General features: G+C 42.0%; 1 protein-coding gene across 6 annotated transcripts in view; it reads left to right on the forward strand.

Moving 5' to 3' along the window:
- The window catches only part of ATG7 (autophagy related 7), a 277,811-nt gene that overhangs the window by 16,112 nt on the left and 248,614 nt on the right, over window positions 1–13,085 (forward strand). For 5 of the 6 annotated variants that reach the window (XM_010377280.2, XM_030927947.1, XM_030927958.1 and 2 more), the window contains 3 exons: window positions 5,040–5,209; window positions 5,715–5,769; window positions 12,927–13,044. In XM_010377280.2, coding sequence (XP_010375582.1) covers window positions 5,050–5,209; window positions 5,715–5,769; window positions 12,927–13,044 — 333 coding nt within the window. In that variant the 5' untranslated portion in view covers window positions 5,040–5,049. Of the gene's footprint in view, window positions 1–5,036; window positions 5,210–5,714; window positions 5,770–12,926; window positions 13,045–13,085 lie in introns of all 6 variants that reach the window. The other variant, XM_010377281.2, reaches the window with a different exon arrangement.

Raw genomic sequence — 13,085 nt, forward strand, 5'->3', positions numbered from 1 at the left:
TTAAGAGGCAAAAAAGGTCATGCAGTGAAAATAAGTCTCCCTACACTCCTCTCTCCTGACCTTCTAGCAGCCTTCTTGGGAGGCAAATACCACTGAACGTTTCCTGTGGGGATTTGATCTTAAAAAACAAAAGATTAGGTCCATTTGGACAGAAACTTTTGATAAGTACTCATTCAGTGACATTTTCTGAGCTCCTACTCATGCTGAGTGTGACTCAGTTTTATTTTCATTAAAGTCTGAAATTTGCACCAAGTTTGGGTGGCAGGCACAGCCCCAGGGGGGTTGTATTGGTTAACCACACACCCTGCTATTTCAGTTTAATCTTGACTGAACTTCTTGGCCACTGCAGGCTTTTTTACGCTGCTAGAGTTCTTGTTCATTACGGTGTTGAATCCCTATCAAAACCTTTCCTGTTTAATTGGCAGTGACACAATCCCATCTTGTGTAACTCCTGGATTTCACATCCTGAAATAGTTTGAAATAAAATTGAAACACACTTACATTGATGCCTGTGTTAATTTCTTCCTTGACTGTGTCTGAATATAATGTTGAAGTGTGATAGAAACAATCCTTTGTCTTTCTAAGCTAAGCAGAGGCTGAAGTTTCACTTGCACTGTCCAGGGTTATACAGACAAGCCTTACTTTTTCAGGAAGTAAGTAATGTTTGGATTTAGATTAGTGACACATGAATAACTACCTAGGACTCACTTCCCCCCAAATTCCCCTCCGACCATTACTTCTTAAATCTTCCCTTCCAGCTTAAGGACTATAGTGATGTGACATAGATGTGTATGTTCCTAAGTGATACCTTTACCATAGATTGTCCTATTTAGGTATTTCCAGAAGATTCCTCATCATGCTGCTGTGCAACTTAAGACTTTTCTGTTTTCAGCCTGTCATGGAACAGTTTCAGCAGCTGAATATCAACTGTATCCTCTTGTGAAGTAGGTCCTTGGGTTCTGTTCACAATTTCCCTAAGGCCAAATAAGTCAGAAATATTTAAATGATGTGCCTCTTATGCAAATTACTTTTGTGCAATCATGGTTCACTGCAGCCTCAACCTCCTGGTGGGCTCAAGCTATCTTCCTACCTCAGCTTCCCGAGTTGTTGGGACTACAGGTGTGCCCTGCAATGCCCGGCAAATTTTAAAAATTTTTTGTAGAAATGGAGTCTCACCATGTTGTCCAGGCTGGTCTCAAACTCCTGGGCTCAAGTGATCCTTCTGCGTCAGCCTCCCAAAGAGTTACGATTACAAGCATGGACCACTGCACTGGACCTTTTTTTTCTCTCTGTAAAAGTAGTTTGTTTCTGTTTACAAAGTACAGTGAAGGAACAAGGGCAATACCTGGAACCCCTTTGGTTGCACATCTTCCCAGTCTCTGCTTCTATAAATAGTGTTTGTACAACAGCAAACTCATATCCTCCCCGTGTGTTTTCTCACATCCTAGCAGCTACAGTCTATAGTATATGACCAGGTGGGAAATAGATGCCTCATTCACAGGGTAGGGCTCCCCTCCAATTAGTGTTCAGCTCACTTTTGCTAATATTGAAACAGAAGTAACTAGTTGTTCTTATAAACTCTCTCATGAACAAGTAGGTCATGGCAAATTATGTCTGCACAACTCCTAGAATTGTTCCAGATAACTACAGAAAGGCAGTGACTAAGGCCCTTTCCTCTTTCTCATCTTTCTAAGTCCCGGGCTGCCTTCCGTACCTGGACTGCCACCTGGGTCCCCCACATCCCAGTGTGGTGATGGAGGAGGGGCAGGCCAGGCCAAGCGTGAGGAATAAGAAGTCTTTATTGGGCTCAGACCAGGAGCCCATAGTCTTGAGGACCTCTGTATTTGTCAGTTTTCTTCACATTCTCTTTCGCCTGTTTCTGCAGGCTCGTGGGCTGTTTTTACTCCTGGTAGTGGATCTTGGCCTTCTCCTTCCTCTTCTCCAGGTAGCTGTCACTGACTACCAACCTCGTGACCAGCACTGACCAGCCAACCTCATAAACCAGCCACCCCTAGATAGGCAGACTTTATTTTAGGCTTCAGATGTACAACCTTGAAGGCACCAGGAACCACCGTCTGCAATTTATATACAACTGTCTGTTATCTTTTTTTTTTTTTTTTTTGAGATGGAGTTTCACTGTTGTTGCCCAGGCTAGAGTGCAATGACACAATCTCAGCTCACTGCAACCTCTACCTCCTGGGTTCAAGCAGTTCTCCTGCCTCAGCCTCCCGAGTGGCTGGGACTACAGGCATGTGCCACCACGCCCAGCTAATTTTGTATTTTTAGTAGAGATGGAGTTTCACCATTTTGGTCAGGCTGGTCTTGAACTCCTGACCTCAGGTGATCCACCTGCCTTGGCCTCCCAAAGTGCTGGGATTATGGGCATGAGCCACCACACCTGGCCTACTGGTTCTATTTCTTTGTACTCCCTAACTGTGGACATTCTCTAGGACTTTGTGGGGCTTTTCTTTCTCTGAGTAACTTCTAAGAGCTGATCATTGTCACCTGTGTTAGCTGTTCTCTCAGTATCCATGTCCAGTTTCCTTAGCTTATCTTTGCCCTGCTGTTGTCCACAGCTGAAAATGTCTTTCATTGTTACTCTTCTGAAACTTGCTTTGCCTCTCAAGGGTCTTGTCTTTCACTCAAGCTGCCATTCTCCTAGCCATTCATGGCTTGACACCCCAAGGACTTTATTCTCTCTTTCCATTTCTTGAGTCCACTAAGATATCAAGTTAGGTCACCTTTTCTTTTAAATCAGCCCCAACAAGGGTCCCCTCCTTTTCAGTCTTACTCCTCTGCTCTAATCCAGGTCTTCATACATTTTTGGGCTCTTAGCTGATTTCCCTGCCTGCCTCCTTCAAAGCCCTTTACCCACTGCAGAATCATATTCATTATGCCGGATTGCCACTGGCTTCCCACTCTGGAATTTGTTAGCCTTGCATTTGAGGCTTCTCCATAGGTGTTCACCCATGTCACCTGCTCAGCTCTGTGTGTGCTGCTCTTGCACAGCACAGACCCTCCACATGAGGACAGCTGGTTTCACGCGTCCCCATTTCTGCCATGAGTATTCCTCTGCTCTTCTTGTTCCTTCTGCCCTCCACCCATCCCCCCCCCCACCTTACCCGTCCTTTTCAACATCACTCGGTGCCCATCTTATTCACGGTGTCTTTCCCAAGGTTCTGCCCCACATTCATCCCATTCTTCTTGATTTGAACACCTTTTATGTAGGAGCACTAGCTTTGTATTTCATTATACAGTTTCTATCAATCCAAAGCTCCTTATCTCTAATTCTAAATCCAACAAGTTTGGAAAACTGAAAGCTTTCTAATAGTCTTGGCACAAAACTCAAGCAAAACCTCCCTGAGTAGATATGAGCTGTCTTTTAAAAATGTATCCCATTTGGCCAGGCACAGTGGCTCATGCCTGTAATCCCAGCACTTTGGGAAACTGGGGTGGAAGGATCATGAGTGCAAGAGCTCAAGACCAGCCTGGGCAACATGACAAGACCTGGTCTCTACTGAAAATACAGAAAAATTAGCCAGTCATGGTGGCCCATGCCTGTAGTCTCAGCCACTCGGGAGGCTGAGGTGGGAGGATTGCTTGAGCTTGGGAGGCTGAGGTTGCAGTGAGCTTAGATTGTGCCACTGTACTGCAGCCTGGGCAGCAGAGCGTAACCCTGTCTCAAAAAAAAAAAAAAAAAGAAAGTATCCCATTTATAGTGACTGTTCATATGTTCTGCTGCAGAAATACTTGTATATCTGGTTGTGGGGTAATTGGACAGAATGGAAAGTGAACGGACCTCATCAATTTGGTTTTTGGAGCTGCCAGATTTCTTTAGTATTGTCCTTCTCAAACTGGGGTATGTTACACCTGAGAGTGTGGAGGGATTATAGAAAGTTACAGCATGATTGCCAGGAAGGTCAAATTTATTAGATGATATGAGGGGGGAAATGAAATAATAAAATATGTATCATGGCACAAAATACAAAATTTCCATGCATTGAAAAGATAAAATATGAGATTTCAAAGAAATTTAGGCACTGTGGGAGGTGGGGAGCAATGTATCCTCATTGTCTGCCTCAGCTAGAGGAGTTAAAGCACTGCTCTCATACAGACAGAATTCTGACAGTTTGGGTTGTTGTATTTCTGAGTGGCCAGATGTAAGATTTTGTACTTGCAGAGTTCTCCAGGACCACACAAGATGGCAAAAACTTCTGAGACAGTGTCTGTGTCGAAGAAGGAGTTACGGTAGTGCATCATCAGTCAGACTGACTCAAGGAAGAAAGAAGCATAAACATTAAGGCCACAAAGGATTACTTAGAAAAATCACTGTGTCATCGGTGAAACCCCGTCTCTACCAAAAATACAAAAATTAGCTGGGCCTGGTGGCATGCGCCTGTAGTCCTAGCTGCTTGGGAGACTGAGGCAGGAGAATTGTTTGAACCCGCGAGGCGGAGGTTGTAGTGAGCCAAGATCGCGCCACTGTACTCCAGCCTGGGTTAAAGAGTGAGACTCCATCTCAATTAAAAAAAAAGAAAGAAAGAAAAATCACTGTCGTGAGGAGAATCGGCTTGACAACACAGGCCAATTAGGATGGTTTTCAAAGTTGTGTCTTAAGTGAAATAATCCAGTCACAAAAACACAAGTACTGTATGATTCCATTTACATGAAGTAGTCAGACCCGTATAAACAGAAAGTAGAATGGCGGGTGCAAGGTCCTGGGAGAAAGGAAATGGGGAGTTATTGTTTAAAGAGTATAGAGTTCCAGTTTTGCAAGAGGAAAAAGTTGTGGAGATCTGTTTTACAACATTGTGATTATGCTTAATACCACCCAACTGTACACTTCAAAATAATCAAGATGGTAAAGTATATGTTATGTGTTTCTTACCACAATCCAAAAAGAAATTGTGTCTTAAGGTAGCCTGTAAACATCTCATTACTTTTTGTTTGTTTGAATTAAGCTTTATTACAAGTGTTCTTTCTCATCAGGTTTTGCATGGATATGTTATTTTGCTGTGTTCTGTTTTGTTTTTTAGTAGGCAGGAAATAATGGCAGCAGCTACGGGGGATCCTGGACTCTCTAAACTGCAGTTTGCCCCCTTTAGCAGTGCCTTGGATGTTGGGTTCTGGCATGAGTTGACCCAGAAAAAGCTGAACGAGTATCGGCTGGATGAAGCTCCTAAGGACATTAAGGGTTATTACTACAATGGTAGGTGATTGTAAATTTCATTTTCCATCATCTTCTGTTATCCTCTCTGTTCTCTAGTATAGTGTCAGCTTTCCTTTAGAAAGAGACAGCCTTGTCTTTTGTAATCAGTGCTCTTCACTAGTTTCTATTTTACTTCCTGACTTTTTGATCTCAGTTCATTTTCATTTATTTTCTCTTGTTGTGGGGAAAAAGAAGAGAGTAGTGAAACTCAAATTATTAATCCAAATAATACCCATTACTTAGCATTGCTGGGGGAAGAGATTGGAAATATTTTTTTCCATTGAATCTTTTTTATATTCTTGGCAAATGTCTCATATTCACAAGAGCTCTGTCACATTCTGCCATTATCTATCCATACATATATTATCTATGTAGCATAGATAATCAGAAATTGGATGGGGCGCCTTGGGCTCAACAAAGAGAAGAAAACTATTCATAAGCATTTTTGTTATGAATGCTGCTATTTCTGACTTGTCATTGAAAATGTGATAATGCTTCTGTCCAGGTGACTCTGCTGGGCTGCCAGCTCGCTTAACATTGGAGTTCAGTGCTTTTGACATGTGAGTATTTATTTGTTCAAAATCTGAAGTAAAGAACACTACTTTTGGCAAGGAATGAGCATGCTTACCTCCCTCATATGTGGACCACAGGAGGACTAGGGAAGCTCCCGGTGAGCGGAGTCAGCCCCCTTGTGATTCTTTTATACCTCCCATAGAGATGAATGCTAGATGCTTAGGTCTGTCTGGTTCATTTTTCATCACGTATATCAGAGCCAATTAGGTGCCAGGTGCCTTCTAGATTGATTGAGACATAGATAATATCCCTCTTGATTTTGATTGTAGTTAATATTTTGTGATCTTTTCTTGATACCTCTCTCGATTCACTCCTTTAGTTGCTTGTCCATGGGCATTGATCAATGAATGTTTATTAGGCTACTTCTGTATACAAGCCACTGTGCAAGGCATTATAGTGCTATGTAAAGGCATATGATAGATATATCCTTGAAGAATTTTTTTCATCTGCTTGGGAGCTATGGGGAGTTGCTGGAGAGAAGAGACACTTTTTTTTTTTTTTTTTGAGACAGGGTCTCACTCTGTCACCCAGGCTGGAATTCAGTGGCACAATCTCAGCCCACTGCAACCTCCGCCTTCTGAGTTCAAGCTATTCTCGTGCCTCAGCCTCCCAAGCAGCTGGGATTACAAGCACGCGCCATCACACCTGGCTAATTTTTTTTTTTTTTTTGGTAGAGACAGTGTTTCACCATATTTGCCAGGCTGATCTCGAACTCCTGACTTCAAGTGATCCGCCTGCCTTGGCCTCTCAAAGTGCTGGGATTACAGGATCGAGCCACCACACCCAGCCAAGAGACACATTTATTGAGCACTTAATTAGACAGTTTCATAAACATCTGTTCTTTCAGACTTGCCAGCTGTGATTTTTCTCTTTTTCAGATGAGGAAACCGTGGGATGAATGGTAAAAATTGCTTGCCCAGGGTCACACCTAGCCAAATGTAGAAAGCAGGGGTGAGAGAAAAAAATGTATTTACAAATGTATTTCTGAAACCCAGTATGAGTAGCTACAGGGATTTTGCTATCTTCTACAGAAATAGAGAAACCAGGATGGGGATAGAAATTTAGGAGGAGACAAGTTTGGTTTAGAATATGTTGAGTTTGAGATGACAGTATCTACTAGAAATGTCCAGAAGGAACTGGAGTCGGGGAGAGAGGATCAGACTAGATTTGGGAGACATCCAGGTAGAGGAGAAAGAGAATAAAGATAGTCTCCAACTTATGGTGGTTTAATGACTTTTTGACTTTATGACGGTGAGAAAGCGATACACATTCAGTGGAAATTATACTTTGTGGACCCATACAGCCATTCTGTTTTTTCACTTTCAGTACAGTATTCAATAAATTACCTGAGATATTCAACACTTTATTATGAAACAGTCTTTGTGTTAAGATGATTTTGCCCAACTGTAGGCTAATGTAAGTGTTCTGGACACGTTTAAGAGAGGCTAGACTAAGCTATGTCTGGCAGGTTAGGCGTATTAAATAGAGTTTTTATTTATGATTTTTTTTTCAATTTATGGTGAGTTTATCAGGACATGGTAAGTCAAGGAGCATCTGTATAGTATAAGAACAAAAGGCGCAAACAGTGAATGGCTCTGATTAGGGAGGCGAAAGACGATACAGATCTAGCGAAGGACACAGGGGTTGTCAGAGGAAAACCAGAAAAGTGTTACAGAAACCAAAGAAGGAAATGCTTTCTGGAGGGAGAGAGAAACTAACAGTATCAGAAGCACAGGGGTCAGTGTGAGGGCCGTCGTGTGTGTTGATTAAGTCATTGTGGGCCTTAAGAATTCAGTTTGAGAAAGAGGGTGGAGCTGAAACCATGATGAGGGCCTTTAAGATTATTGAGAATTGAAAAAGGCTACAGTGTTTTTTCTGCTTTATTGTACCTCAGCAATATCAAGATGGGGAATTTTAGGAAGGTGAAGAAGTCTTTATAAGGTCTTTCTGACTTTTGAAAGTGGCAATAGTCAAATATTAGGATATTTAAAATAAAGTGTCCCTAGATTTTTTTTTAACCTCGGAAAATCAATACTTTTTTTTCCCTTTATCTCAATTCAGTTGCAAAATTTGAAAGTATGACGTACATCCACAATGATGTTAGTATTTGTATCTTTAAAAATGTATGTGTTGGTGTTTCTTGTTCCCTTTGGAGCTTTCTTGCTCCGTTGTAAATTCCTTGTGGTTGCCTGTCAAAAGAAATAAAATCCTAATAATCTCTCTCTTGTTTCGGCAAGCTAACTTATTTTGGAGCCATTAAGATACAACGAGGAAAATACTGGAAATGTGCAAGCATTAAGTTGTCTGAAGATGGTACGGGGGAGCATCAGTAGTCTGTTTTGTGTAATCTGGAGAGCCTCATATTTATCTCAGACTAACCTCACTCCTATCCTTATCCTTCTACTGGACTGCAGTTTTGTTTGTTTTATAAGGTTTTAATGATTTTATTCTTTAGAACAATTAATTAGAAAAACACAGTTCACAGAAGTTAAGTTTGAACTTATTACAAAATGTGAGCATCTTAAACTTCATTAATCTAAAAATTTTGGTTGAAGGAGATAAGAAAATATGTGATCCTGCAAGCTATAACTTTCACACAAATAGCTCATTTTCACTCATCATATTTTTTCTTTAACCACTGAATACCCTCAGTGTGCGAGGCACTGTGATAGACAGTGGGAGGTGAGTGGAAATAAGATATAGTCCCCATTGTGTGAAAATAGCCCTGGATTTGAAGTTTGAAGATTTGGAGTCTATGGCTAATTAACTGTGCTACTTCAATAAGCCCTTTTAGTTTTCTCGGCTTTTGTTTCCTCATCTTTAAAATGGATTCTTGCTTTCTAATGTTCTCTCCAGTTTTAAAAGTCTGTCACTTTCTGAGTCCCTATTAGGATGGCTGGGAAGTTTAATGAAAATGCTTGGGACTTCTCAGAAGGGGGATTTCTTTATTCCAAATTATTTCCTTTATTATTACCCCATCTTTGTTTTGATTGCTGTGTATCTGCATGGGTTGGTAGAGAAAGTCTTTATGAATTTTTTTTATCAAAGAAGGAATATCTACAATGTGCAGATGTGTAGGTGTTAGGAATACAAAGACTTATGAAATGTGTTCTCCAGAGCTCCTCTACTATATGAGAGAGAGAAGTAGAAGGCAAATATTTGCATTGTAGTGTGCTCAGTGCTGTAATAAGCATGGAGAGGTAATCATTATTTCAGGAAAACTTATTGATTGCTTCCTCTGTGTCTTGATAATAAAATGTGCTAGGTGCTGGGCATACAGACAGGAATGACATACAGTTGAATAGCTGACAATCCCAGTACTCACTTGTAGATGTCAAGAGTATCTCAGCTTTGCGTAGCACTGGATAAGTCCCTTCTACTCTGTGCCCCTGGGAGTCTTATGGATCTCTGCAGGCAGCAGCACAAGGATCCTGTTCTCTGAATTGTATTAGATAAATTGTCAGTCAAGTAGTATTTTATCAGGCACCAACTGTCTTAAACTGGAGGATGCTGTCTTGAGTTAGGGTATCCTGCTAAATCAGACACAAAAATGTAAGGGTCCAAACACAAAGGAAGTTCATTTCTTGCTCGTAGAATAGCCCAGGGCTGCTGGTCCAGTCTTCTTCCATGTTGTGGCTCCATTATCCCTGAGGACTTTGCATTTGTGTGCTGATTAAGACAATTGTTACTTTCAGGTAACAACAGATTAATGAGGAAAGACAGCCAAGGTGCAAAAAGGTGGAAGAGACATACCTGGTCTCTTAAAGGCCCTGGCGGGAAGGGAGATGCATCACTGCACTCAGATTCTACTGAGGACAACTCGTGGCCTTACCTGTCTAGCAAAGAAGACTGGGAAGCATGGAACCCAACTAAAACGTTATGTGTGCTTTCTATTTCTGTTGACAAGGAGGAAAATAGATTTTGATTGACAATCTCTATACCAATGTGAAGCTGATAAAGAATTTTCCACCGCGTGCGGTGGCTCACGCCTGTAATCCCAGCACTTTGGGAGGCCGAGGTGGGCGGATCACAAGGTCAGGAGATCGAGACCATCCTGGTTAACACGGTGAAACCCCGTCACTACTGAAAATACAAAAAAAATTAGCCGGGCATGGTGGCAGGCACCTGCAGTCCCGGCTACATGGGAGGCTGAGGCAGGAGAAAGGCATGAACCCAGGATGCGGAGCTTTCAGTGAGCTGAGATCGTGCCACTGCACTCCAGCCTAGGTGACAGAGTGAGACTCTGTCTCAATAAAAAAAAAAAAAGTTAAATAAAAAAAGAAAAAAAACCTTTTTCTTTCCTAAACCTCAAGTTGGACCTAATTAGAGAAATAGAAGGCATAATTCTTGCCCTCAAAGAACTGAAAATGTAGTGAAGGAAGTAGGAGTCTTACGCACACTCATATGTGTGGGGCAGAGACTGTGTCTTTCTTATTCTCTGCTGTGTCACCAGCACCCAACACAGATCTGGGGTGTACTGTTTGCTCAATAACTGTCTAATTGAATTACAATCGGTCTAAGCACATGGCTGTCAAAATGATATGTGGTGTGGTTGATAGAAAGACACCAATGGACTGTGTTCGAGGATGTTACAGACAGAAACTCTGCGATCGCTAGGGAAGTCAGGAGACGACAAAGAAGCATGACCCCAAACTGACTGTGGGTTCCAGACATTCCCTGTGGGCATGTGAAGCTGTGTGTGAAGTAGATTCCTCCAGGTATAAAGAGCACAGGTGCTCTTCCAGAGGATTTATTCCGTTCTGACCACCTGCCTGCCTGTTGGCCAAGTGTAAATAACTGGTGCAACACAGCCCCGGCACTTTCCTGAGTCACCACTGCGAGACTGAATGAAGTGAAGGCCAAGTGTCTAGCTGTAATGTCCCCAAAGCAGGTCCAGTCTTACGGCCTTTGTGAGATCCATTTTTACTAGGTTAGTATATGCATTATTGCAAGTTCACTGTTGGCCTTAGTATGTGGAGAAAATTTCTAATTCGGATTCTTTTTAGCAGCTATGTTGAGATATAATTCATATACCATAAAATTCACCCCTTTAAACTGTACAATTCAGTGGTTTTTAGTAGATTCATAGAGTTGTGCAACCATCACGACTAATTCCAGAACATTTGCATCTCCCAGAAAAGATACCCTTAGCAGTTACTCCCCATCCCCACTCCTGCATAGTCACCAGCCCTAGCCAACCATAACTTTACTTCCTGTCTCTGAGGATTTGCCTATTCTGCATATTTCATGTAAATAGAACCATAAGAAACTAAACTAGTAAGTGTCAGAACCAAGATTTGAACTAAATTCTCTTATCTCCAAGTTTCAGGCTCCTTCTCTCTCACTATCACTTTTTAAATTCATTTTCCTGCCACCTCTCATGGTAGAACTTTAGTCATGAAAGATGCCTCTCTGAAGCTCCCGATTGTCCTGGCTAATTAACTTGCATAAGTGCTGATGCTCCTAGGAGCCTAGCCGTCTTGCAGTTGCTTGAGCTCTTGGTATGTAGTTTTCTCCTTTCACAGAGTGAGGCTTTGGTATGGCTCTTACACACCTGGGAAGTTTGGGAAGAAGGGCACCTTCCTCCTCTGTGCTTTTGTCCAAATTAGATCATAGCATGCTTCCTTCTGTTTCCACATCTTTTTTCAGCAGTAATTTCATAAAGCCAAGTCTGAATGTAGAAGGCCTAGTTTACCAACTGCTCTGCTTTCTTTGCCTTTCCTCTGGGCTTAATCTTTTCCCTTTGTGATTTCTCTCTCTTCAAGACCAGCTTGGATGTCCTCATCTCACCTGGATGAAAAATATTCTTTTATTGGAGGAGCATGGTGACAAACAACTTGTGATTTGCTGACTCATAGCTTCCAAGAGAAGGCTGTGGCCATTGACAGCTAACTTTCCCTGAGGACTTGGTGTTTGAGCCTGATAGATGGCATTTGACAGAGTCATTGAGCCTGATAGATGGCATTTGACAGAGCCATGTCATTAATTGCACCCTTTCATACCTGTTCTAGGTTTAGATTTCTACTTCAGCCCCATAAACCCAATTTTACATGGACTCTAAATGAAAAGACACAGGTTCTTTTAAACTATGCAGCTATCGTCAGTGCAATCAGTTAAAAAGGCATTCTGTCTGCATTAACTGTGACAACAACAGTAGGCTACTAATGAAATGAATATTTTCATTTAACATTTGTAAACTCTGAAATGCAAGTTAATCATTTCAGAGAAGAGACCAGATTTGTCCACATCTGAATTCATATTCAGAATCAACTCCTCTTCTCTTCTCCTGACTTTGCTTACTCTGAGGACTGTGAGGCCTTTGGGCGCAATGTAGAGTGTGTGATCCTGGTGGCATGACAGATTGACAGGTAGCCCAGGTGTGAGACGTTTTGTCTGTGAGACTCAGACAACCATCAGGGACTTACCCAGCAGCAGTTTTGTGCAGAGCCCCGTTTGGGGCAGGCTAGGTTTTGGGACAGTTAGAAGAACACGTACTTTCTATCCTCGGGGAGCTTACTGTCCTCCAACTGGGTGGGTATGACTGTAGTTCTTGAAAATGCTCGAAAATATTATGCTGAGTTTTGTGTGCCAACTCTTAGCAGAGAAAGTGGAGATAGCTTTCCAGAAGATGAGAGATTGGAGCAGGACCTTGAAGCCTGGGAGGGTCTGAGAGGTGGTGTAGGCACAGCACAGTACCTTGGGCTCAGCTAGTTCTGGTTTTAGATTCAAGCTCTGCCTATTATTATGTGACCTTAGGCAAGTTGTTTAAACCTTTAAATGGGGAAAAGAGCTGTTATGAGAATTCAAACTGTGCACAGTTCCTGGCTCAACAAACAATATTTCCCTCAGGTTAAAGATGGAAAGGAGAAAAAAAAGGAAATGAACTTCTCTTTGGGGGACAGTGGAAGAACAGCATCCTGATAGGTTAGAGTACAGGGAATATATAGATTTTCCCTATATAGTTGTCTGTTTTTTAGTTCTTGAGTGATGATATTCATCTTTTCCAAGAAAACATACAGTTAATCTTCTGTTTGCCCTACAGAACAATACCCTTTTTCTCCCACTACAGTGGTGGTTGACTTGTCTCTCCCTGGCTCTCTGAGTCCCAGCTGTGCCTGGCTAACCGTGTTTCTCTTGTATCTAGGAGTGCTCCCACCCCAGCCCGTTGCTGCCCAGCTGTTGGAACACTGTATAACACCAACACACTCGAGTCTTTCAAGACTGCAGATAAGAAGCTCCTTTTGGAACAAGCAGCAAATGAGGTTAGCTGGGAAAACGTGATGTATGTGTCATATTTCCTGTG

Source organism: Rhinopithecus roxellana, chromosome 1 (genome assembly GCF_007565055.1).
Source record: "Rhinopithecus roxellana isolate Shanxi Qingling chromosome 1, ASM756505v1, whole genome shotgun sequence".
NCBI classification, from domain to species: Eukaryota; Metazoa; Chordata; class Mammalia; order Primates; family Cercopithecidae; genus Rhinopithecus; species Rhinopithecus roxellana.